Source organism: Centroberyx gerrardi, chromosome 12 (genome assembly GCF_048128805.1).
Source record: "Centroberyx gerrardi isolate f3 chromosome 12, fCenGer3.hap1.cur.20231027, whole genome shotgun sequence".
NCBI classification, from domain to species: domain Eukaryota; kingdom Metazoa; phylum Chordata; class Actinopteri; order Beryciformes; family Berycidae; genus Centroberyx; species Centroberyx gerrardi.
Genome location: NC_136008.1, coordinates 1,965,082 through 1,992,928, shown reverse-complemented (window position 1 = coordinate 1,992,928; position 27,847 = coordinate 1,965,082). Strand labels below are relative to the sequence as shown.

At 41.5% G+C, this 27,847-nt stretch overlaps 1 protein-coding gene across 2 annotated transcripts in view; it reads right to left on the bottom strand.

Moving 5' to 3' along the window:
- Positions 1 to 27,847, bottom strand: part of atp2c1 (ATPase secretory pathway Ca2+ transporting 1) — a 76,438-nt gene that overhangs the window by 25,877 nt on the left and 22,714 nt on the right. For both annotated transcript variants that reach the window (XM_078286989.1, XM_078286990.1), the window contains 11 exons: positions 23,899 to 24,003; positions 22,427 to 22,543; positions 16,850 to 16,939; positions 14,560 to 14,595; positions 14,152 to 14,213; positions 12,447 to 12,555; positions 11,140 to 11,295; positions 9,816 to 9,884; positions 8,856 to 8,931; positions 8,458 to 8,524; positions 7,512 to 7,636 (listed from right to left, as the gene is read on the bottom strand). In XM_078286989.1, coding sequence (XP_078143115.1) covers positions 7,512 to 7,636; positions 8,458 to 8,524; positions 8,856 to 8,931; positions 9,816 to 9,884; positions 11,140 to 11,295; positions 12,447 to 12,555; positions 14,152 to 14,213; positions 14,560 to 14,595; positions 16,850 to 16,939; positions 22,427 to 22,543; positions 23,899 to 24,003 — 1,012 coding nt within the window. The remainder of the gene's footprint in view (positions 1 to 7,511; positions 7,637 to 8,457; positions 8,525 to 8,855; positions 8,932 to 9,815; positions 9,885 to 11,139; positions 11,296 to 12,446; positions 12,556 to 14,151; positions 14,214 to 14,559; positions 14,596 to 16,849; positions 16,940 to 22,426; positions 22,544 to 23,898; positions 24,004 to 27,847) is intronic.

Genomic DNA, 27,847 nt, shown 5'->3' with positions numbered 1-27,847 from the left:
AACGAGACGGAGTCAGCTAACACATCCATTGGTTAACATCAAACAAGTTAACTTAGTTAACGTAAAGATAGAAATGTTCGCTAACGTTAGATCATAGACTAAACTTTGCATTTGTGATTTATGCTCCACTCGTGTTGCTCCACTTGTTGTGTTGAACGTTGTCTTGTGTTTCTCACAGGGAGTCAACTTCATGCCACACATCGCTAGCCAGGTCCATGTCAAGGGTTTACTTGCTTAACCAGGTGAGATTTATTTTGAACATAATTTAGAGCATTTTCGATGTGAGATAGTTCACATCGGTCACAGATAGTAATGACTTGGTAGCACCTTTTTCACCTCTACTAGAGCCAGTGCTTCACAAATTAAGTACTTTTCACCCTGTGCTGTAATCATCATCATGATGTATGCTAACTGTTTTCTGTAAGACACTGAGCTGCAGATACTAACTGCAGTTTCTTCTGTTACAGAAAGTCCTGCTCTTCAAGAACCACCTGACACTTCTCTGGAAAATGCTCCCAAAGAAATTAACTTATTTATGATGTGTTCTGGCCTTTTCACTAGTTTCTTTCTTTACTAGATTTCTTAACCCTTTGCTTTTACTTAATCTTACCTTGTACTGACATATTACAGCTGCCCTCTGTGGACCGAGGCTGTCTAAATATCCACCTGTTATAAACTAGTGTTCCAGTTAAAAGATGATTGTGTTTTTGTTTTTTGTCTTGTAATGCTTGATACTCCTGAGAATGTTTCACCCATAGAGATATAACAGTAGAGGGGACCTGTCATAGAGAATTCCCATTCTGGAATGGGACCATATGGCAGCCATCTTACCTGGGTACACTTCTCAGCTGACTGTCATTGGAATCAATGGTGAAAGTGGCTTATGCTGCCATTATAATGCTAATATTTTTGTATTGAGACATCACTACTACTTTTTATTTAGCTCACTGTATGCAAGACAACTGTGACTGTCTAAAATGGTACCAAGCATGAGCATTTTTTGTAGTCTGTAGATAAAAATAGCTAAACTATGTTAAGTAATTATGTTTTAAATCATAAAGATTATCTTCTGGAAGTATTTTAATGGTGCATTACTTTACAGAAACTATGAATCCTATTTTCAAGAAGACTTTATAATTCTCAGATTTCTTTGGTACTTTGGTACTGTCCTATTAAGAGTATATATGAAAATCTGCTTATTTTTAATGTAAAACCCCCAAATGATCTGTTGTTGTAGCAATAGACAGATGTTGACAGCAATTAAATATCACCATCACTGAAACACACCTAACAATACACCCAGATAAAATATACAATAAAAGGCAAATGTAATGCCATTTTTTTTTTTACTTTATTGGCATGACATCTTAGCCTGCAATTAAGATTACAATCCATAAAGAAATAATTTATATAGATGCCATCATGTAAACAAGTAGGCTACTACAGTAAAAACAAACATCTCTACACTTGAATCAACTTAAAATCCACAGTAGCCTATACAGATATGCAAATGAATGTCCTCTCTGTCTGCCACCACACGCCACTATGTGTCACTTCCATCATTAAGGTGCGTCTTGGCAGAAATAGCCTGCAATTAATAAAAAAGTAAAATTGGCGCATTTTCAGCAGCGGTGCCGCTACTGAGTACTATACAAATACTATAGAAAACACTATAGAACATATTTTTAGCAAGTCGCGACCTGCCACAGTAGAATATAAACACTGGTTGGACGTAATGCTGAATGATGTGTGCTGATTGTTGTCAGAAACAACGTGTTTGTATGGCAGCAGAGAGCTAGCCAACTAACATACAGCTGAAATGTAAAGATTACATCTAACAGCTAACTAGCTAACACATACAAACTGTTTCAAACCCAACTCCAGTCTGTTGGCTACTACTAGCCAGAAATGTTGTGTTTTAAGTTGTGTCAGTTAAATTTAGCATATAAAACAGCCTCTATCTTCTACTCTACTGACGTGTGGAAGGTGAAGCAGCTTCTCTGGTCTCTCTGGTCCTGTCAGTGAAGCAGTTTGGTCCAGATCAGGACAACAATGGTTGCTTCCCATAGACAGCTGTTGTAGTTGCTGGTAAACTGTACCCAGGTAAGATGGCGGACGGTTATCCCACAGTCTATGACGTAATGTCCCCTCTAGTGTTACATCTCTATGGTTTCACCCATATAAAATGGAACACGTAGAATGGAACGTATTTTGAAATAAATGTTTACTTTACATATAACAGTTTGTCTTGGATCATCTATTAAATAAGTCTTATTTGTCATCACTCTATAGTCCATTGCCCTCAAATTACTTTTCTCCATCTTACCTTGGTAATTACATTTTACCAGCATTATGTTTTTCTAGTCACAAATATCAATATTATGTTACTAACAGTGTTTTTATTTATACAAGTCTTACAGAATATACACTGATACATTTTTTGAATGTCTCTTCCTTGTGAGTAATTTCTGACAATATTGACTAAAGCCACACATCTAGACCACATAGTCCAAGTTAACCAACATGCTGTTGCCTCAGTGTAGAGATAGTATTACTTGTAGCCACTATTATTCTGCTGCATGTATTGATTTAATCCATGGGACTGAACTACACTGGATCAAAGGTGGGTCACCTCACAACATTTAGTCATGACATAAATATTAGTACTCTGATCAAACACAGTCCTATATAAACAGTGTATGAAGATAGGTTTGCATTATGCAACTTAGATGCAAGGTTTGCTAGTGAAAAAAAATAAATCTGTTAAATTATTATCATTGGGAATATTCTAGGTTCGTTTGGTGTCACACCAATGTTTACTTGAGTTTGCAAGTGTTATACTATCTAGACTCTGTCATAGCAAAATTTCTATAAGCTTGATCTCCCTATGCAGTGCCCAGAAACACACCTGACTGGAAGAAGACTCAATTCCATTTACGTAATAGACATTATCAGTAACTCAAGCAGGTTAACTCAAATTGGACATCTAAATATAAATTTACAGACAGTAAAAGAAATTAGAACCATCAAAGCCCAAATATATTCATAACTTTAATAGGATAAAGAAAAATACATAGGCATAGTCTGTAAACTGAGAATTTCGAGATGTAAATAAATATACAATAGTAAGTAGAACTGCATATGCTACATGTAGCTGGTTAACTACAGCAATGTTATAACGTTAGCTAGCTAGCTTGCAAGTGACCTATTTAATCAAGAGAGAAACAAAAACAAAATAGAAACCATCCGTTATTGTTCTTAAGTCTTGCCTGTTAAACCTAAGTGTCGGCGGACGTGTGGGTTGAGTTTAATGTGATCTAGTTTGATCACATACAGCTAAAAGCCTCCGCTAACAGTCAGCTAGCTGTATAGCTCGTCAGCAGTGGAAGTAGAAGTGGTGAATGCGCACGGAGCGTTCCCGTGGCCTAGAGGCGCGTTCACGGAGCTCCAGAAAATCCAGCTTTATACGGCTCTTGGTGGCTTCCAAAGAAAAATGGACCCAATGATTTAAAAATTGATAAGTCAAAGACTCCATTTTGACTTTGTGCGATACCCAGAAAAATTTCCCAGAGTTTTACAGGCGTTCTTTTCCCATGTATCTCTATGGGAAAAAGTCTTTTTGGGCTCCATGGCGTCACGTGACTTGCAATACCAAAATCGCCGCACAGCCCAGAGCTGTTCCTGGGGGCTTGGTAAATAGCCAGGCAGGAACATTATTTATTAGGGGATTAAGCCCTCGCTACCATCGTAATATCACTGCTGCATGGAACGCTGCATAATTCCAACCAGGAAGGAGGGATTGTTAGAGTAAATATCCGACCGCGAGGTCCGACAGCCGGCTTCCTCCGTTGCACGTTGCAAGGTCCGATGACGTCATTCTGCATAATAATTAGCCATGTGCTTCTGTTTGTTTGAGAAACAAGGGGAGAAAAGACGGCTTTCGGTCCAATGGGACATTTTTCGGACTATTGGGGTTTCGGAATAATGGGCCGTTGGAACAACGGCATGGCACCCTGATCACGTCCTGCATTGACGTTCTCAGTCACCTGAGGAAGAGTTGCTCTTCTGTTTTTCCTTACATATTGCACTAATGCACGAGCATCACGGTCATTGAATGTGCACTTTCGACCACAATTTCATACCCTATGTACTGATGTCTTTCCCAGAGATCTAAATGCAGATGTCACTTCAGTCACTGTTCCTATTGAAACACTAGCCAGTTGAGCAGTCTTTGTGACTGAAGCTCCTGCCATCCGTGCCCCAATAATGAACCCTCTTTCAAAGTCACTTAGATCTTTTCCTCTTGCCATCTTGATCCAAAATCGAGGTCAACTGGGCCTGCTCAGCAATTTTTATACATGCCACAGAGCATGATAGGATGTTAATTGCTTAATTGTATCTTCCTTCATCCACCATCCGTGTGTGAAGCAAAATACATGTATTTTCATCTTGTTCCAAACCAAGTGCCACTGCTGTTAAGAAATTCTATGGAACTAACATGTTTTCTAAGTAAAGACTTTTTCCTGCATACCCTTAAAAATAGTTCACCGGTATGGAGGTGGCATCAGTAGCAGATTTTAAGACTTTGTGTCCCTATAATGCAGACTTGAAGTTTTGCAATTCTCCAAGGCCCTTCGACTCTTTTTTCCATTTCGGTGTGACAGCAAGTACCTAGAAGTCTGTATAATCATAGACCCAGTGCAAACTTGTTTTTCTCCCCCTAATCAATGCGTTCTGGTCGACTATTTCTATAGGGAAGATTTTTTTTACAGTTCTCCTATATTGGCTTAAATGGGTGAACTGGTTTTTTGCTTCCCTCTGGAAAATTAGTGTCAGGATTTTTTTTCTGTGAAGCGCATTGTGTTGCCTCTGTGTATGAAATGTGCTATATAAATAAAGTTTGATTTGATTTGATTTCTTGATAGATTTGGGTCTTCAGGATAAAGCTTAAACTAGTTCGGTTTATATTCTTGAACTGGTTCAGTTTTTACTTATCCTGAGACTTAAAACCTCCACTAAGAGGGGAAACAATTAAATGCAAGGTTAGGTTTGGGATCATTGATTGTTATTATTAAGTAGCCTAGATAACGTGATAGCCCTGGAACCCAGCTCGGGAAGTCTGACCACAGCGCTTATGATGCAGATAAGAATGAGGTCACACAAACATCATATTTTGAGTTGGATGGCTGTTTGGTTTATTGCCTGAACCCCTGAAACGTAGGTAGGTACTTATAATACATAGGCTAAGCACAAACTCTCTAGCTGGTGGCTTGTCTCTTGCGGTTCTAACGGCCTACTCCCTAAAGAGCAGAGGCATCGCGCTGGCGCCCTTGACTCACACAAAGTACGCGCCACCTGCTGGACAAATGCACACTACACTTAGAGCACTAATAAAATTGATGGGGTATCTTTAGGAAGTACATTACTCTTGCAAAAAGCACATACATATGAAACACATAAGGGTATACCGGGTCAGCTGCCAGTGTGTGGTGAATATGCGGCGGCTGGTGACGGAGCAAACGGGACAAAATAATGGGCAGAAATGCAGTGATAGCTGAGGGAAAAGACAATTTTGCCTGTACTACCTTACATAACTTAATTTAACATGAGATCAGCTTCATTAAAGTGTGGTGATAAAAGCTTGGCATGTTTATCCTTGATTGTGTTGCGGGCTCTTCTGGTGCAGCGTTTGGCTTAAATGTCCTGGATGGGAGCAAAGTTTCTGTGGCGGCTTGGGCTGTTCTCATCACTTGCTGGACGGCCTGATTGTCCTGAGCAGCAACCGTATTGTACATCAGTGTGTTAGAGAGTCCATAACATAACCCCAGAAACGAAGCTAGATGCAGGGCTTATACAGATATCAGTGCTTGAGGCTAACATTAAGGGACTGTTCGTTATTTATGAGAGGGGGGGCTGGGGTGTGACTTTTTTTTGTATTTTTTATCTTGACCCTCCCCAGAGCTACAAAATATTTTTCCTTGAGCCTCCCTGAGTGACTGGAGGAAAATGCATGACCCTCCCCAGTGAGCATTTTTCCGTTGAAAAGACGTTTAAAAAATGACTATGATCACCGGTGAAAAGACGTTCAAAACAGGTTTACAAGTTAAAGTTTTTTCACCGACTATTTGAAGACGTTGATTGAACGTTCACATTTAGACCATATTTCACCGGTGAAATATGGTCTAAATGTGAACGTTCAAAAACAGGAAAAATAAAGGTAGAGAAAGACATGAAGGGGACCACATACAACAACAGTCCACTACCAGATTCGAACCGCAGACGTTACAGTCATAAGGTATGCGTTTTAACCAGTAGGCTACTGGAACACACTGCATGTTACCTTAAATATTTTTGTATATAACCCTTAGTATATACACCACTTAACTATGCCAGTGTCAGTTGTAGTCGAAGCTGTACCACCTAAGTACAACCATTTCAAGTTGTATGTCCCTCCCTTAAAGCCAAAATAAAAAACATAAGTCCCTCCCCAGTGCTTAAAAAAATATTTGACATGCCTTCCCTTGTTTTGCACCGACCCCCCTCTCATAAATAAGGAACAGTCCCTAAGAAGACCTGAGCCTAGACCCAACTAGCTAGGACATTTCCATATGAACAGAACGATCCCACGCCATGAAATAAAAACAATTAATCTGTAATGAATACAGAATATTAACACACCGTTTCACTTTACCACGGTGTTACCACGGTGTTCTGACACGTTTCAGCTCACGCTCTTATTTTGAAAGGCTTATTGAGGCATGGTGACGTCACATAGCAAGCAATATCCCTGATTGGCTGACTACATTTGTGGATGGTATTCACACTCCCTGCGGTAAAACGGTGTCAAAACTATTTGTAGACAAATGCAAAGCCATCCACAAATACACTGTGATCCACAACCACAGATTTGACACTTGAACGCTGAGCATTGCACAGAATTTGTACGCGTGTCTTGAAACAGTTGGTTGAAAATACAAGTTAGACTGTGTTTGTTTGCAAATTGTGAAGAGTGCATTTGTAGATTGGTTACACCCAAAAACAGCGGAACAGTAGTGTCAAAATTCTGAAAACAAATGCGAAACAATCTACAAATAGAATACGACCCACACACGCAGACAAATCATTTTGCATTCATTCAAATTCTGGTTTTCAAGTACAAATCACTGAATTCTATTTGTGGATCATGATGTGTTTGTTTGTGGATTTCGAATCTATTTGTGGATCGTGTTTTATATTTGCGGATCATGAAGAGTTTGTTTGTGGATTTCGAATCTATTTGTGGATCGTGTTTTAGATTTGTGGATCATGAAGAGTTTGTTTGTGGATTTTGAATCTATTTGTGGATCGTGTTTTATATTTGTGGATCATGAAGAGTTTGTTTGTAGATCGTGTTTTGTGTTTACAAATTGTAATATATATTTGTGACTCATAGTCTGTGCATTTACAATGATTTTGACATCGATTTACCCCCATAAAAATGTCATGGATTATAAAAAAACACATGATCGTACCAAGTGTTTCCACGATGGGAAGCTTCTTGACGATGGCTCTCTTCTTCACCATGCGCATCACGCCCAGCGCCAGCGTGACCGTCACCACGATGGGCAGGCCCTCTGGGATGGCAGCTACCGCCAGGCTGGAGGAGGAGGGGGGGGGGGGGGGGGGCATGATCAGTAATCAATAATCAACAAAACGGGCCACACCGCACTTCAAGTGAGTCGGTAAGGTAATGCATCCATAGCACATTATAAGCACACAGAATAGTCACACTGAATTTTTTGTCTAATGGCCACACTGGCTGGTACATTCACTAATTCACTGGTCGCTTTGACTTTTTCACACTTTTATAATAGAACTGGGTTTTCCTTGGAAGTCTTTCCTTGTATGTTTCAAAGCTCTAAGGCGGGCGGTGATAGGTAGATTATGGAGGCTGTTATGTCTTGATAAAATCTTTCTGTGTCTTGCTCTTACTGTTTGTTCCATCTCATTCTGTTCTATGGTTGATTGTTGATCAATTAGTTCTAGTTCGGCTCATTCTCTGTACAGTCCTTTGAGCTCTGATGAAGGGCTGGAGAAATAAACAAACTAGAACTGGACCTCAGACTGACGGCTGGGTGTCTGCCAAAGTGGCTGCAGGGTTCACTAACTTACCAACCAGAGCCAAAATGTACCAGCATGTGGCTGGAGGCTGCTTCCCCTTCATTATCACCAGAATATAATACAACATGCCATATAATATGTACATATTGTGCAAAAATGCAAAAAAGCGGTTGGATACTTCACATAACACAGTCATAACAGATTCATGATGTATTACACTGGAAAATCTCCTCATTACATATTGTACTGTTCTTGCTTTATGGCGTCTGGTAAAGCACTTTGTAAACTATACCTGTGTGTGTGTGTGTGTGTGTGTGTGTGTGTGTGTGTGTGTGTGTGCAGGGTGTGTCTGTTTACCTGACTCCGATAGTGAACATGTCCAGGATGCGTTTCCCCTGCAGCCAGCCCACCAGCATGATCACTCCTGAAACACAAACCAGCCTGAGGACATGTGCGCACGCTGCTGAGATGATGAGGCTGATGACTGACACAGTACAAGTTCTAATGAGCGAAAAAGAAGAAGGAGAAAGAGAAAAATGCTCTCCGCACACTTCTGTCAGATGCAAAAGTACTGTTTATTCAGCTAAGGTCCATTGACTCAAAGCTTAGCTGAACACAAACAGTACTTTTGCATCTGACAGAAGTGTGCGGAGAGTATTTTTCTCTTTGTAGCGTCATGCCTTATCTTCCAGCTCCTTCACTTCTGGGTGTGCGGCTGATTCTGTATCAATGAGTGGAAAACTAACATACTCTACCTATGATGCCGAAGGAATAGAGCGAGAGCTGCTTCCCCAGCAGGTCCATACTCTTCTGTAACGGAGTTTTAGGGGCCTGAGCACAACAAACACACAGGAAACATGCTGTCATCATACGTGTTCATAAGTCGTGACTGTGTGTTCAGACTGTGAGCAACACGATAACAAGTCAGCATCAGTCCATTCATCTCCTCCAGAGCGACCAGGGAAACTCAGCTGATCAGCAAGCTCGTTTTCACCGTCATCGGCCCTCAACAGCCAATCAGATTTCTGTGCTTGCCGTTTTACCAACTTATGTGATTTAGTTTCATGAACAATAATTCTGCCTGGCGAGTGCAAAATGGAGGAGAAGTTGATTCCAGCCGTTCAAAGCTTCCCAGTTCTCTACAATATTTAATCTGAATGACGACAGGAAGAAACGTCTCAGAAACGAAGCTTGGAGAACAGCTGATCCATCGCTGGGGCTGATGGGAAGCTCTGAAGGAGTTGTTTTTATTAATGCTGGGCTACAGAGCTGACGCTGAAGTCGAATAAGGTTAGCTGTTCTACGAAAACAAAAATAACACAAAATCACTGTGAGAATATATTGAAATACTGAAATACATTGCATGTTTTTCTTGTTCAAAACTGTTGTAGCTGCAGAGCCGAGCCTCTGGCCCCGCCCACAATCAGTCAGAATAGAATGACCATCGACCAAGAAGTTTGAATTTCTGTTCTACTGTCCATTTTGAGTGTTATTATCATTTGTCCAACTCAGCAACTTAACTAAATTAAACCTTTAGGACAATTCAAACAAATAATTAACTTTGGGCATCACAACTGAACTCTAATTTAATAGAATCGGCAGAATGCTCTCCACACTAGCTTCTATGCTAGTTAGCTTAGCGTCACACACACACTGCAGAATCTATATTTTCGATGTGTAAGTTCCTTTACCAACAAACCAGAAACAAAGCGTACCTCCTCTGCTTGCATCATCTTGAACACTTCCCCAAACTCTGAGTTCTCTCCGGTTCCTATGACGATGCCCTGCGGGACGCCAGACAGCAGGAGAGGAGACAGAAGTTTAACAGCTCAAACAAAAAATAAAAAAACACAAGTCAAATACGTACAACGAGAAGAACAAATAGTTCTCTCACAGAACTTCTAGTTTCACACGTTTTCTCCATAACTGTGAGCCTATAGGTGGAGAGTTATGTATATTCAACTGTCTATAAGTAGAGAGACAAATAGAGACATGAGGGTTTCTGCAAGTTCCAGAAAGCCAGATTTAAAACTTTTCAAGATCTTTTTAATGCTTCCTGGAACCGGATTTAAAAGCAATTTAACAACCAAAATAAAGAAACAAAGTCTGCAAATCCAGCCTGTTTCTGACTGAACAGATAATGAAAGTTGTGAAACTATAAATGGGCAGAATAAGAAAAAGGACAAAGGAGAGACATGAAGTCCATCAGTGTTCAGTAAAGCAGACAGGGTGCAGATTGAACTACTAACCTGTTCTTTAATACTTTTTAAGGCCTTAAAATAAGACAATTTCAGACTTCTAAAGGACTGTTGGACACCCTGCACAGACATGTACAGTCTCCTGTCCAGAGTATGTCTTGCGTTGTCTCTCTACACTTTATATGAGGTTTTGAGTTCTCTCCGGTTCCCATGACGATGCCCTGAGGGACCCCAGAAAGAGCTTATGTCTTAGCGCTTGTATGTTAGCACTCAGTATTTCCCTGCAAAATGTCACCCAAACAAATCACTGTATATTTATTGTACCTGGCATTTAGAGGGATTTCGATTCTAAGAAGACAGTTAACTAATGTAACCAACATCAAGTCTAACAGTCCCAAGACTTGGTTTATATCTTGTAATGTGATAAAATCATGTGTTTAAAATGTGTCTGACTTGGCGGGGGTCGAGACAAACTCCTGTACATTTAGTTCATATAGTGTAAAATCCCATGACTTCTCCATATCTAAGTCAGAGTGCCTCCACAAGCAAGCTTCCCTTCTGAAAATAATCTAATGTAAAGAATGTGTGAAACAAGTTGGGAAATATGTTCTGCAATATTCCTGTAAAAGTGACCCAACTGTAAAATTCCCTGATATTTCCAGAGAATGTCTAAAATTCCCTGTCAAATTTCCATGATATTCCAGACACTCCCTGTGCAGTGGGGAGTGACTGTTGCAGTGTTTTGGGTGGTGTGTGTCGGTGTGGAGGTGCAGGTGGAGGTGCAGGTGGAGGTGGAGGTGCAGGTGCAGGTGCAGGTGCAGGTGCAGGTGCAGTCCGGTACCTTGGCCTTGCCGCAGCGCACCAGCGTTCCCATGAAGGCCAGGTTGCTGCGGGAGGCGATGTCTCCATTGGAGGTGGCCGGCTGGTGGGAGGTGGACTTGGAGCAGGGAGTCGTCTCCCCCGTCAGACTGGACTCATCCACCGACAGGTCAGTGGCCTGGGGGGGTCAGAGGTCACAGGTCAGCTACAGAGCAGCACCTGGAGCTGGTAGGGACTCACTGTCTTGTTTAGGACAGTGGGACTCAACCTTTTGACTCATGATTCCTTAAAATTAAGCAATCAGTTCAACCAAAGAATGACTTTCCCTTTCCAGGTTGTTTCATATGTTTAATTATCAGAGGAGGCTGAAAACTATTCAGTATTTCACAAGAAACATGCAAAAATTTGAGAGAAATCTGAAAAAACAGACATTCATTCATTTTTAGAGTAGAAATCATTTTTTTCCATCCCATAAATCAACTCACGACCCCCCAAAATTATCTTGTGATCTCCTGGGGAGGACCTGATCCCCAGGTTGAGAACCAGCACTTGAACCTGGACTTTCCAGCTGAAGGACGGTCTCCTTACTCACTATTCCTCTCCCCAAAAAACTGAACAATGTTGCTTTAGCACCTATGTTTCATCACTTAGTTCTGCATTTTATCACCGTACAAATAAACAAATACGAACATTAACATTTGGTGGAGGCTTGTGTGTGTATGGGTGGATCCAGTTCAGTCTGGGTTGACTGAACAGGAATCAAACTTAGTTAGTTATTTCCTTGTTAGTGCGGATGGGACGATCTGTTTATCTCACAATACGATTCGATCCATGATCTGAGGTTCAGGATCAATACAACCAGGATACGATGTGATCAATAAAAGTTCAGTGACAACAAAGTCAGAATTCTGTTTATTTCTGAGACACAAATCTTTCTAGCGATGCCATTGGCTGCTAGAATGTAAACAACAATTTAAAAATGTCATTACAAAGTGACAATAATATAATTTGGATGGAGAGCTTGTGAAACTGTGATGGTCAAGAGTCTCATTAGTGATTACTACAGCAGAATAACATGGAGCTGATATCACCATTCATGTTCCTGACAGCAGAATAACATGGAGCTGATATCACCATTCATGTTCCTGACAGCAGAATAACATGGAGCTGATATCACCATTCATGTTCCTGACACAACATACGGACTGTTATATTTTTGCATTGCGATCTATTGAATTTCGATATACCGTCCCATCCCTACCTGTTGGTGTATTTACATGTAGGTGAGTAGGTGTGTGTGTGTGTGTGTGTGTGTGTGTGTGTGTTTACCTCAAAGAGGCGGAGGTCTGCTGGGACTCTCTCTCCCACCGTCAGACAGACGGTGTCTCCAGGAACCAGCTCCCGGGCCAGAAGATGCTCCAGGTTCCCCTCCCTGATACTGGAGGGAGGGAGGGTGTGTGTGTGTGTGTGTGTGTGTGTGTGTGGTGGGGGGGGGATGAGGGGTGGAGGGAGAAGGAGGGAGGAAGTGGAGAAAAGAATCAGACGGATAAAGCAGACCCATGATCCAATTCTACTCCTGACAGTACAACCACAGCATGAGATATCTTCAGATTATAGGCCTGCTTTTGAGTGGTGTGTGTGTGTGTGTGTGTGTGTGTGTATGAGGGCAGCTGTTCCCTCTGTCTGCTGCTATTTGAAGTGTAAATCCCGGCCTAAGGAGTTTGTTTGAAGCAGACGTTTCACAGGTTTCCCTCTGTGTAAATCTCCTTCCTGTGGCGACATCGACCCGTCAAACCTTCAAACCTTCAAACCTTCAAACCTTCAAACCTCCGTCTGGCTGCAGCAGACTGAGGCTGGCTGCGCCTGAGAAAATGCTCCTGAGCAGAAAGTCTGCGTTTCAAAGTGGATTTGAAACAGGTTGTGGGAGAGAGGAGGAGAGCGAGAGACGAGAGACGATACGAGATGAAACGCTGCAGCTGTAATCCAGACGGAGGTTTGTCTTGGTCAATTTAATGTTGTTTTCTTCAACTACAGACGGATTCCAGGTGATTTAACCCACGCTCTAAACACAAGACAGTTTACTGTGTCACAGTAACCTACATTTGGAAACAAATCCACCTTATCACACTATTTACTGAGAACGTTACTGAATGGATCTACAGCCACACCACAACAAGCTGACTCAGCTGCTCTAACCCTAACCCAGATTTACACTTTATTATCTAACACACAGTTCTACATGTTCCTCCATCATGGAGACTCAGCTGGTCGATGGGAGACAACTGCAAAGCCTCCGTTTCTCCTTCTAACAAACACAAAGTCTACTGTTTTCAGTGGCTGGTCAGTTCATATCTGTTGAAGCATTACAACCCTACAGTACCAAGACATAACTCTGCTATTTGGTGGAGGCTTTTACCCAAAGCACCTTACAGTAGCATCAGTGTGTGTGTTTTCATTATGTCTGCCCCAGTGGGAATTGAACCCACATAAACAGAAGAGTAAGGTGGCGGTCACTCTGATCCGTCCGTCTGTCTGTCTCTGTTCATTTCAATTCATTTCCACTGACAGCTGTCTGTTGTCTGACAGGACTGACGACAGAAAGTTCAACCCAGCTGAACTTTTTCTGGACGAACGGATTCGTCAGCGTCCGTTCAGCCAATCAGAGGCGTTCCTACGTTTGTTTTGTAGAAACTAGCGGCGAACACGGAGACGACGGTCCGACCGAAACAAAGATAAACCAGAGAAAGCCTGGTGGAGCGTTGGGATGACTGGAGGTTTCCAGATCAGTTTCTGATTGAATTTATACTGCAGAGTCTGTTTCTTCTGTTTTCTATCAAGCAGCTCCGTTATGAGCAAAACTTCCTGTTCTTCTGCCTCGCCGCCATGTTGACGCTCAGAACAAACCAACACACACACACATCTATAGTCAATAACTTTGTCTGTGTGCTGATGGATCAGTGTGGCCGCCGTCTGACCAGAGGAAAAGAGTCATAAGCAGAAGAAGAGAGAGAAAAAGAGGATATGTGTTTCTCACCAGTGACATTCTGGAGGCACGAGTTTCCCAAGCTCTTCTAGAGATTTCTCTGACCGATACTCCTACAGACAGAGGACACAACAACTCACACCAACACACCAAATAATGCGGAGAAAACAAAACTAGCAAAATTCAGTAATGTATCACTAGAAATGTATTCCATCCACACACACACACACACACACACACACCGCTGAGTGTGCAACAGATTGCAGAGTGCTTAAAGATTCACATTGTAAACGTCTGTTCGTGTTTCATGGCCCCATAAAGCCTTCAACATTTATGAGGTCATGAAAAATGAAGAGAGACATTTGTTAGCAGAGGCAGGGATTACCAACCAAACCCCGGCTCTCTCTCTCACACACACACACACACACACACACACACACACACACACACAGGACTTACCTGGACAAAGGCAACTGTTACAACTATTATAATGGCCTGTTAAAAGAGAGACAGACAGACAGAGAAAGACAAAGACAGTTGGTTAAGTTTCAGTAAACCTGAAGCCGACTGCTTCCTTTCCCATTGAAACTGAATCCTGAGCTGAACTGCTCGGCTGGCAGCGAGGATCTACTGACAAACCACACAGACCAACAGACAGACGGGCCAGAACGTCTTCGATGGACAGCTGTCAACAAATTACAGCATGGCAACCTGATGAAGCCATGAAGCCCAAACACTCTGGACAGAAAACACTTTCATTTTGGATCGAGAGAAGAGTTCATTTTACAACATTTTCTGTAAGTATAAAAGGGAAGAGAAAAGAAAATAGCAGGGTTCTTGCACCATTTTTAAAGTCAAATTCAATGCTTTTTAAGACCTCAACAAATATAATTTAAGACCCAAAAAATGTCGAAACAATTTCTTTGACAGAAAAGAGAGAATTTATTGAGTCCTACTTTGGAAAACAAAACTTTTCCTTTCTTTTGTTCAGTGCTGAGAATACTGTCAATTCAAACTTTTCCATTCAAACCATTAACCAATCAGAGAACAGTTCAAGCATATTAATAAGCTTAATAATGAAAGTCCTCAAAACAGCCTGTCCCAAGCCAAAAAGTAACAACAAATAACAACAACAACAATGATAATAATAATAATAATAATAATAATAATAATAATAATAGTAAACGTAATGTAAAACTTCTATTAATGGCGGAGTCTCTCATTATCTAATACTAAGTTAATCAAACAAATACACGCTATTAGACGTTTTACGGTAGGCCACTGTGCGTGACAATTTTCTCATCAGCCTTAAACGCACCATCTGCAAATTTAATACCTACAGCAAATTTACGGTAAATTTAAGACAATTTATGACCTTAATTTCCCTGATTTTATTTTAAGACCTTTTAAGACTTTTTAAGGAGCCACGGGAACCCTGAATAGGAAATGGAAGATAAGGAAGGATGTCTTTACATGTTTATTTTCTCTGCATACCTTTATACAGGAGCTCACTCACTAAATTCTGCTTTTATGAGCAGAATATAAGAAATTCTGCATCAACTTCAAATTTCATGGGCTGGTAATGTGCACTTTTTTGGGTTAAGGTTCATCACAAGCCAAATGGTGTTCGGTCCTGACTGCTCCTCAACTGCTGTTTTATTACTCGATTTTTAAAAGATAAACATAAGAATATAAAACAGGAGGAACTCGCTCCCTGTTTAAGGAACAGTTGGCACGGCATCACTGTTTGCTGGAAGGAAGACACCAGCGAGGCTGCAACAGGTTTCTGACCAGTCAGGTCACATGTCAGAAATGACTCGTCACACACTGCTGCAGCTCAAACAGTTTCCTGAGGCCAGAGGTTGCCGGCAGTGACAGCTAACCTACATCCAGCTGGAGATATGTGTTTCCTCTCTGTCAGCTCAGAAACTCTTTAATTATCAGCCAACAGCCTGTAGCTCCACCTGCAGCTAAATATTCACCACCTTTGTCGTTATTATACAAACAATATAAGTATATACACACAGTACTGTGCAAAAGTCAGAAACCACCCTTTCTTTTAGTTAATTTCCAGTCAATCAGCCTTTCAGTACAGATCATTTATTTTTTTGGTGTCAGACAATAATGCAGGAAACTTATATTTAATAGAAAAATACAAAAAAGCCTCCAACACTATAAGTATCGTATAAGTATAGTAGTATAATATCAAATGTCTATCAGTATTTAATTTGTCCTCTCTTTGCTGCCACTTTAACTCTTCCATCCTTCCAATCTTAAAACCAACAACAGTGACCCAAACACACCTCAGCTGCCTCATATGCATCAAAAATGGCTGAAGCCAATATTTCTGATGAGAATAGATATAGCTTAATTCACTTGGACACACTAAATACTGAAAAAATATATATTATATTCAGTAAATAACTTGCACTTATTGGCCGTTCTGACTGGAAATTAAACAGTTCTGTATAGCATATATAACGATGCAATGCTGTATGTTCTTTAACTCATTTTCTCCCCATTGCTATTCAGGGTCACAGGGAGCTGGAGGCTATCCCAGCATGCATTGCATCATCCCAGCATCAAACAGAAAGGACCGGGTCACTGCAGACCGCTGAGCGTCCCTGCTGTAGGTTTAGTTTGCTTTTCTAGGACCTAAACAGCAGCAACGGTCTCAGAGGAGGAGAACTGATGAGAGAAATGAAGGAGTGAAGCGTGAAGTTACAGTGTGATGTGTGGTGAAACGTACCACAGTGATGCTGATGGCGTCGTCAAACTGGTGCATGAGAACACTGATGACCGCTGAGGCCAACAGCAACAGGATGAGAGGATCCTTGAACTGGAGAGAGAGAGAGAGAGAGAGAGAGAGAGAGAGAGAGAGAGAGAGAGAGAGAGAGAGAGAGAGAGAGAGAGAGAAACAAAGACAGACAGAGAGAGACTGTTAATAGAGACATCATTGTTATTATACAGTAATATTTTATGTGAAGAATCTATTGATTTTATATGCAGTTTATTTCATTTTATTGTACTTTATTTCTATTTCATTTATGTTTGAATCTGTGCTTTGGCAAAGTGTGCAACCGTGCGTCATGCCAATAAAGCTCATTCAACTGAATTGAAATGAGACGGAGGGAGACATAAAAACACAGAGAGAGAGAGAGAGAGAGGGGGTGAAGTGACGAGTGAAGTGGGTTAGAAACACCACAATGCATAATCAATGTCAACGGCCTATATTCTGTGTGTGTGTGTGTGTGTGTGTGTGTGTGTGTGTGCGTCTTGACGTGTCATCAGGCTGAATCAAGTGTCAGTCATCCACAGAGAAGAGCTGAGCTCAGTGACTGAAGCAGGCCAACAGCTTCAGCTCTATTTTCAGCTCCGGCATCCAGATGACCTGGTTTCCATGCCGACAGGGCCGAACCACACAGGAACCGCTTCACCCTTCACTCATCACTAACCACAAACTTTTTTTTTTTTTTTTTTTTAATCCCTCCCCAAAGTCACTGTCACTGTGTTGTACTAGACATCTAGCTGTTTAGAATAGAACAGGACTCTACATGATGCTGGCTCCCTGCAGAGTGAACTAACTCCCACTGACGAAGAAACATCCAGCAGGCTGGAAACAGTGGAGGAGGCTGCTGGTCAGTCTGACCATCAGCATGACATGTTTATAACAACACTACTACAGCTGTTACTACTACTACTACAACTTCTACTGCTGCTACTGCTACCAAAACAAAAGGTTAGTCAGGTCATTTTTATTTGTATAACATTTTTCATACACCGGTAAGCTCAATGTGCTTCACATTAAATCTAATTTAAATTAAGACAAAAATAGTGACAATAACCAGATAAGGAAATACAATACATGTATGTAAAATACACTAATACAAAATACACACTTCATAATATATTTTTACAGCCCCCTGTCCTACCACTACAACAGCACTCACACACTCACACACACACCCACACTAGAGCAGAACCACACAACTACTACTACTGCTACTATTACCTCTCCTGCTGCTACTACTCCTGCTACTACTACTACCAAAACAAATAAAAATCGAATAAAAATCAGACGCTCAGTGGATTAAAGGGTTAAAGAAGGTGTTTCTTTGACTAGATTTCACTGAATACAATAATTACAGGTTTTTTTTTTTGCTATGTTGTCATGACAACAAGAGTATGACTCCTTGTTATACAGATGGTGAGGAAGCATCCTTTGTTGTTACAGTTAAAACTAGCAGCAGAGGAGGAGGGAGAGAGACACCTGGATGGAGAGAGAGAGAGAGAGAGAGAGATAGAGAGAGAGAGAGAGGGAAAGAGACAAAGGGCCTCCTCCTCTCTGTTTCAGTGTGAACAATCAGCCTTCTCTTCTCTCCTTCCCTCTCATGTCTTATCCCTTTCTCCTCCTCCAGTATCCTTCCTTCTGCTCTCGCTTCCTCTCCTCTCCTCTAGTATCCTTCTTTCTGCGCTCGCTTCCTCTCCTCTCTCTCCTCTAGTATCCTTCCTTCTCCTCCTCTCCCTGGTATCCTTCCTTCTCTTCTCTCCTCTGGTATCCAACTTTCTTCTCCTCTCTCTTCCTCTCCTCTGGCATCCTCCCTTCTCTCCTCCTCTTGTGTCCTTCCTTCTCTTCCTCTTCTCTCTCCTCGTATCCATTTTTCTCCTCCTCTCTCCTGTCTTACCACTTCTGCTCTCCCTCACTTCCTTCTCCTCCTCTCCTCCCTCTCTTCCTCTCTCCTGGTGGAGTTTCTATATTTATCTCAGTCTTCAGTCTCCGCTCCCTCAGCAGCAGTTTCTGTCCTTGTCAGCAGCTCATGTGGACAAAACAGGCCAGGAAACAAACTTCACTTACTATTACTATTCTTCTTACTATCACTACTACTTCCTCACTACTGTTTAACTGCTCAAATCTGATTGGTTGGTAAATGTTAAGGCCCTGACAGATCTGGATCCCTCACCACTAACTAGTCCACTATTGCGTGCATCAGACATTTTTGCAGAGTGTCTGATTGCACCGTGAAAATTCTGGCCTACGTTTCAGAGCACTAATTGTTCCCACAATGCAATGCAACGTCCCCGGTCAGTAGTCTGGGCCAAGTGGACCATAATGCATTGTGCGCTGACCTTGGACGTAGCTACCAGCAGCGGCGTCCGGCAGCTTCTCCCCAGAACAGTTTCTGTGTCCTTTCAAACCCGCTCTGTTTTTTTTCTGTCGCAGCTTACGGTAACAACTCCTAAAAATGTCTTTTTACACTGGCTCCCAAACTGAATGGAGCAGCTTGTCATGTAGGCAGCCTGATGAAAATACAATAGTATCTGAATTCAGATCTATTGTTTACTGATTTGTAAATACCTAACGCCATATCTATGATCTCCTATCTAGGGCTACACTATTTAGAGATCAAATCGGGATCAAAATCGGTCACAGCCCAAGCTTTTGGGAGACTAGTCCACTGCTCAACTTCTCTGTTAAAGAACTACTTTGACTCTTTGTTAGTTTGTCCCGCTGGTCTCCTTCCCCAGTATGTGATGAGAGGACTGGCACCTAAATCACCTGTGTCTCTGGTAGATAGATCTGTCCAGTGTGCATGCTAATGGTTTAGCACACAGTATATACATATATATATGCTATAAGTAATATATTAAGTACTCATATGTTAGGTAATCGCGACGCCCCCTTGTGGTCGACGGTTCCGCTGGCAGCAGAGTGACGGATACTTTGGGAAAATCGAACTGTTTTCTCCAGTCCGACTCGACTCTGTTAACCCAACCAGAAGTTGAATTCTTGACTAAATTCATTAGATATTTGATTTTTTTCTTTTGATACAATATAATATATTACAGTAGAAAACATAACATTTCACTCCAGATTAACCATTTTTTAATTCTGGAAAAAATAAAGTCTGGCTTGGTGACAATGCTAACATAACGCAGGTTCCACTGCGTGTGCGACCGGTCCGGTCCTCCGACCAGCGCCATCACGTTGAAGACAAAACGGATTCTTGTGTCCTCAAAAATATGTCCAGAATAATATTATCTTTCCCCACTAAGTCATTTGATTTTTTTGTTGCTCTTGCAGTCTGACCACACACTGAGCTACTGGTCGTAAGCTCTGGATTCCACTGCGTTATTGTGGCAAAATGATTAAAGTCTGGAAGATGACAAGCCTCCAGACATTTAGTCAGGCAGAAGATAAAAATAGTATATAGGCTTTAGCCTAAAGCTGCGCTCAGGCTGCTATCTGTGAAGGGCTTTGTGAAACTCATCATCAGATAAGAGTCAGCGGTATTAAAACATCGACTGTCAGATTAGCTGCTGAGCCCAGGCTGCGTCTCCAGACTCAAACCGGGACCTGCAGGAAGGAATACACACCGCCTACCAATGACAATGCACATAATAATACAGATAATACAGTTTATTTTCATTTACCTTTTCATTTTCATCATGGATAAACAATGTTTTTCTCTTCTCTAGCTGCAGTGACACTTTACCCTCCATAGTGACTTTAGGAGGAAAACCAGGAGGCAGACCAACTCTACCCCACAGCATGTGTGTGTGTGTGTGTGTGTGTGTGTGTGTGTGACAGAGAGTGAGTGAGTGTGTGAGAGATAAAGAGAGCACATGTCTGTCTCTTCATTAGTGCAGTGTCAGTCTTGTGGTCAATGTGAATAAACATGTTCTAATGTCTATTTCACAATGATGAGACATATTTTTATATTTAAGCTATTATATATATATATACATATTTAAGTTTTTTAAATGTACAAAGCCTTGAAGACAACGCTGCAGCAGAGCCAGAACACTACCACCTAAAACAGCAGAATACAGCCTTTCCTTTACTGTTTCTATGTGATACTATATGTTCTATGTTGTGATATGTTTTTATACTTGCTACAGCATAAATCGCCCATCTGGGACAATAAAATTGACTTGACTAATTTTCCTCTACAGGCTCATAGAAGTCTGAAGTATCCGAAGAACATTTTTAACACTGCAGCCTGCACCAGAACCAGAACCAGAACCAGAACCTGGGACCAGAGCAGCAGCAGATGAGGAACCAAAACTAAAAGACCACCAAGCACCAGAGGAGCAGAAGGTCACAGAGTTATCACTGATGCCGTCACATAAGTCTTCTGTCTCATCCGTGCCTTGGTTAAAGACATGCTTGGATTTCTACCAGTTTGTCCAGTGAACTGAAATCCCATCAGTCAGTTTGTCTGGAAGATCAGATAATAATCCTGTGTGTCTGTTGCAGAGTGCTGACCTGTCCTCTACTGTTCTATCATGTTGTTTCTATTTTGAGCTCTATATTATTGTTTTCTGATTGGTACTCCTGCACCACCACTGCTTGTTTTCTGTACTGTCTTTTATGTCCTGGCTGTGTCTTTGCTGCGGAAATGAATTTCGGCAGGTTGGTACGAACAAAAAGGTGCCTTTGCAGAAAAAACAAAGCGCTGCATTAGCTTTGGACTCTGCAGTGTGAACAGGCTTACTGACCAAACTGCACCATTGTCTGCGATTGGTCTAAAATATCACATGATTGGTTGTGTTGCCTTGTGGGAAACCGTCTCCTTTTCCTTTACTGGTTGTTTGCCTCTCTGTGCTAAAATCTCATGGTCAACTCTTCAAAATGAATCGTATCAAAGCTACAACAGTTTCTACATCCTCGTATTCCTTCAGCCGCTTTTGTTGCTCTTTCTCTGCAGCCATCGTTGTTGTTCTGAGTTTTTGTCATCACTATTATCAGTTTCCTTAGGTTACGGTTACCTCTTTAATCTCTATGTGTTCCCACTGGCATGGAGTGTCAGAAAACGAACAATACGAAGCTGCAGAGAGTACACACACATTTGTATACAGCGATGTGTTTGACTCAGGTTCAGTTTCAGGCAAGCCTTAAAGTGAGTAAGCAATTGTGTAAGTAAGTAATTAAGACTTTATTCATATAGCATCTTTCGAAACCAAGGGTTACAAAGTGCTTCACAAAAAGATCCACTTTGAGAAATTTGAGCATAACAGGAAAATCACAATGTCTTTTATTTTGATTGTCAAAGCACTTTGCAAACTCTGTTTTTAAAGATGCTATACAAGTAAAGTTATTATAATGTTAAAAAGCAACAACAGTTTGTTAAAAGAACAAAATATAAAAGATTACCACAGCAAACAAACATAAAATATACAGAAAGAAGTTAAACAGAGACGAGAAAAACAATAAAATCAATGGAAAACCAGGATAAAAAGAAGGTTTTTAAGACGCTGTTAAAAACTTTCAAAGCGTGTTGTGTGTGAGACAGTTGAAGACAGTTGAAGTGAAGCAGGTTGGTACCTGGGAGATATATTTCCTCCATAGCGGCTCCTCTTCACTGATGTCGAACTCGTTCCAGCCGTGGTACGCTCTCCTCCGGCTCACCTCCTCCTGGGTCAGACCCAGCTGCAGGTGGGCCTGGACCAGACAGGAGGACAGGAGAGTCAACTTCCACAGCAAGTCAAGTCAGAACAAATCAAGAGGCCAGTATCAATTTAATATCTTAAAGAACTAAATATCCAGGACTTTTCAATGCAATATGGTTTTAATAGGATAAAAACTTGGTAAGAGCATCATGAGTTTGATTTCTATAATCAGTTTCAACTTCAATAAATTCAATCATTCCATACAAATTCAGAAAACAGAATTTAAATTCAGTCGTCCGCTGGAACAAATCTCATCACTTTCAATCTAAGTCATTTACACAAACACAAGATCTCAAGTCAAGACTTTAGAAACCTTTTCAAGTCATCAAAGTACAAGTCAGAGTCAAGTCCCAAGTCACCAGAACCCAAGTCAAGTCAAGTCTCAAGTCTTCTCTTCATGCAGCAAGTCAAGTCCTGCAGAGGTTCAGCGTCTTGCTCAAGGACACTTCAGCAGAACACACAGCTGTTGTGATCTGGTGACCTTTCAGTCCCGGGACCCTAACCAGAGCATCCTGCCACCAATACCACTTACCCACTGCTGATACCAATTCCAGGTACTAAACATAAAGTATTAGCCAATACAAATACAATCCATTATTTTTATTGAAGACTACAGATGGAGACTGTTAGCTTGGGGTCGAACACAAAAAATGATTGAGATCCAATTCATTTGTCTCCTTCAGAGATCCATCACCCTTCTGTGTGTGAAAAAGGTGGAAAAGTAAGTGGTTTTCCTTTGTTTTTCATCATGTTTCACACAGTTATCACAATTGATTACAGTTCACTTTGTTGAACACTCAACCCTGATTGGTCTGTTGATAAGGTGTGTCATTTCTGAATAGCAGGCCGCTGCTTCACATTTAATCACATCACTCCACAGTCCAGAAGTCCGGTCCGTTCTGTTGATTTTTAATCAAATTAACTTGCGACGCCTTGAGGCCAAAACACATCACTCCTTAATTACTGCAGACGGTCCTGCTGGACTCGTTTTTTTGGCAGAAGCTTGTAAATTACTTTCGCTTGTACTAAAATCATTTTCAATCAATATTTTGTGTCAAATGATTAATGTCTTTAGACTTAAGTGGCCATATAAAAGCAGGATAATGTACAGCGAGCCGGTCAGAATCACAAAATAAATCCTGGCAGGATGATAGAAAACACTGACGCAAAGCAGAGGCTCACTGTTCATCATCCTTTACTAAGCATCTGTGAAAATCCTTTGATATTTAATTTAGTCTTCCGTTTCTTATGCATGTGCAAATAACCAAATGTTAGTTGCTGGACACTGTTGTGTCCTGGCAGACTGGCCGGTCTGTCTCAGAGCTTTACGGTCTCGTTGGCACGTACCTGCAGGACACACGCTACTTCGTTGACAGGGAGTTCGCTGGCTTTTTTGGAGGCTAGTACCGGGACCATGGTCTCATCTTCACTGGAGGGGTGTCTCTCGGAAAGCTGCAACACAAACACACAAGGTAAACTTGATTTAATCAGATAGGACACAACAACAAACTCTTCTTTACCCAGCGAGAAGACATTCACCTCTACAGGAGGAAGAGGAGCTTTTTCCAAAAGGGTCCAGCTGCAGACCTCCCTCCTGAGGCCAGGAAGTTCTGTGAGCCAATGGGGGTTGAGCATATCTATGACGACCTCCCTCCTGGGCCGGGAGGTCTGCAGCTTGTGGCGGACACCGAAGCGAAGCAGCAAAGCCCCAAACGACTACACAATGTAAGTAACGTTAGTCTAATACTACTTTTACGTCATCAAATATTACAATAACGCTGATAATGTATTCATATTTGTATTCAGAATAAACGCTTTGTTGTTGAAAATGCATGATCCATAAATGCATTAGACTAACGTTACTTACATTGTGTAGTCGTTTGGGGCTTTACTGCTTCGCCACAAGCTTGAAGCACGGACAAGAAAGCAGTGGCGAAAGTCGGAACAAACTTTTAAATTAGGCGTTGTAGATCTAATATGAGTTAAGATTCAGCAACTGGATTGATTATTTCTCACCTCAAATTTGCTCAGAAACAGATTTTGGTGGACTGCTAAGGTGAAATAAGTGAAAGTTTACTTACTTCATACAACAGAACCCTACTACTCATGCTCAAACCCCATTGGCTCACAGAACTTCCTGTTCTCTGGAGGGAGGTCTGCAGCTGGACCCTTCTCGCTTTTTCCAACAAATACATCCAGGGAAGACCTGCCTCTCTTCCAGCTCCCTGTCCAGATTAACTAACCAGTCCAAGGATTCATACTGGCGACCTTATGCTTACAATCCTGCTTATCTAACCTCCAGACTGTCACCAACCCACTTCTGACAGACTGAGATTTAATACCGAGGAACAATAGTAGAAATAAAGAACAAAAGTGACATTATTAGTGTGCTTGCCGTAGGCAGAGCACACTCTTACTATCTTGCATACTTATTATTAGTGTGCTTGCCGTAGGCAGAGCACACTCTTACTATCTTGCATACTTATTATTAGTGTGCTTGCCGTAGGCAGAGCACACTCTTATTATCTTGCATACTTATTAGTGTGCTTGCCGTAGGCAGAGCACACTCTTATTATCTCACATACTTATTATTCTTATTAGTGTGCTTGCTGCAAGCAAAGCACACTCTTATTATCTTGCATACTTATTAGTGTGCTTGCCGTAGGCAGAGCACACTCTTATTATCTCACATACTTATTAGTGTGCTTGCTGCAAGCAAAGCACACTCTTATTGTTACTGTCGGCCATTTTTATTATTATTTTTCCGCCAAAAAGTTTGGCACACTACTCCTCCTACAGTTTTTACAGTACATACACATGTGAGACATCAAAATGTGCGGCCCATTGAGGAATCGTGTGCTATTACTTTTCTAAGAGATGCATCATAAGGTTTTTGAGATATTAAGGATTAAATGCCATTTTGGACGCAATACACACACATTGTAAAATGAGAACCATGTGGACTCAATTATAGGATCACAGAGCCAGAAATTTAAGTTTCGTTTTCCACAGGATCACAGAGCCAGATATTTAAGTTTCGTTTTGTCCGCCATCTTGTTTCTCCGCACAGTAGCAGAAGCTAACTGAAGCTAAGGTAGAATCAGATCAGTATGGATGTATTTGGACTTTTATTCTGTATATTAAAAGTCTACTGTGGAGTTTTTTACCGGCTGGCTTGATGCATTTAGGACAGAGGGGCTGTTTACCGGCTGGCTTGATGCATTTGGGACAGAGGGAATCGCGCTGCGGAGATCGGCAGGTACGTTAGCACGCAGTAGTTGAAGCTAACTAGCAAGCAACAGTAGCATGAGCTTACTAGGCTATACAAATGAAATGGTCAAGCTCATTCATGTCAGTGCTTCGACACAGCCAGCAGATGGCGACAGAGACCATGAGTTCCCCACATGGGCTGGCTTGATGCATTTGGGACATTGTAAAAGGATGAGAACCTGAGAACCGTGTGGACTCAATCACAGGATCACAGAGCCAGAAATTGAAGTTTGGTTTTGTCCTTGTTTCTCCACGGAGATCGGGAGGCTCCCACCCAGTAGCTGAAGCTAAGGTAGAATCAGATCAGTATGGATGTATTTGGACTTTTATTCTGTACATTAAAAGTCTAGTGCAGAGTTTTTAATGGCTGGCTTGATGCATTTGGGACAGACGGACCGCGCTGCGGAGATCGGGAGGTATGTCTGGTTTCTCTCACACAGTAGCTGAAGCTAACTGAAGCTAAGGTACACACACAGAGTATGGTGGTTTCTGCACGTCGGCCGACGCTTAACGGAGCTTCTCACGAGCTCAGTTTTGAAGCTAGAGCGGAGCTTTTTTTATTATCGGAAACTAGACATCCAGATGAATACGTAGGTACCAGCCATGTTATGTAACATAGCTCCAAAGTCGGCGAAGTTTTTGACAAAGGTAAATGGGCATGACTATTTTCAAACGGGTCCCTTGACCTCTCACATCAAGATATCTGAATGGCTCATTAGAACCGCAAGAGTCTTAGCTTTACAGCCATATGTGACATATGTCAGCTACATAGGGTATATGAGCTCCAGGGTACTAAAGACAGTGTTCTGCATGCAGTGAAAAGATGTTATTCTCGCCTTTTTTTCTTTCCCTATTTCTGCACACTGTGGTACCTAAACAGTCATGGAATTGTAGAAATTGGGTATGGCTACAAAGCTGAGACTCTTGTGAATCCAAAGAGCCTTCATGTATTGCATTCATGTGTGATTAAATATGGCCTCATAGGAACCATTTCAATGTGATGACAGCATTTTTTAAAACTTGACCTTACTGTATAAAATGACATGAAATGAAATGGTCGAGCTCATTCATGTCAGTGCTTCGACACAGCCAGCAGATGGCGACAGAGACCATGAGTTCCCCACATGGGCTTTCTGTCAGCCTCGGCGCCGACTTTGTGATGCGTTTAAGGTCCTTGGAAAGCTGGGAATCTGTAGTTTCGTTCGATACCAAACATGTTGCTGTGCAGTGATGAGAAAAGTTTCCCAGTGCCTTTGAACGCAACTGGCTCTGTTTACTGAGTCTAGTCTGTCAAAATGCTAACAATTGCAATGCTGCACCGCTTAGCAAAGCTAGTGAACGCCGAGTCTAAGGGCAGGGGCATTGCAAGGGCGGCAAGCACACTTAAATTTTCTATAGAAAATTTAGCCTTTTCTAGTTTTATATCTAATATTGTGATTTTCCCTCTGTGTTTAAAACAAAGGCCGACATCAAACAGCATAATCCACCGCAGAGGAATTATCAAGATACCATCAACCTGTAATCCCACCCAGCAGACAGAGGGTTTATACCACTGGACACTAAGCTTACCTGGAAATCACCATGGATTACAGTAATCAGATTACTAAATGGTAAATATAATCATTACAGGGGGAAAAAAGGAAAATATTACTGCTACTGTTGAAGAAAAGATGATTACATGTTGGATTACTAGGAAACATGTTGCAAAGGGAAAGGGAGTTTATTGGAGAGATTGAGGACACAAACATTATTTCTGCATAGAATCCTGATCAGTCTGAACAGACCGATGTCTCTTTGCTTGCTTATTATTTAATAATTTCAGCAAGTAAAAGCAGTGGAGCTTCTATAGATTGTGTTCTACACCTAGAAGAAGCCCAAGCTGTGCAGAGGGCACTTCACTTTTTTTGCATTATTTTACACATCTTACTGGCTGATAAGAAAACACAGTTGATGACAAAAACTCTTCCAGACGGCCTATGGTTTGTAAAATAACAGATGACTAAGAACGTCCATATGCTGGGTAAGA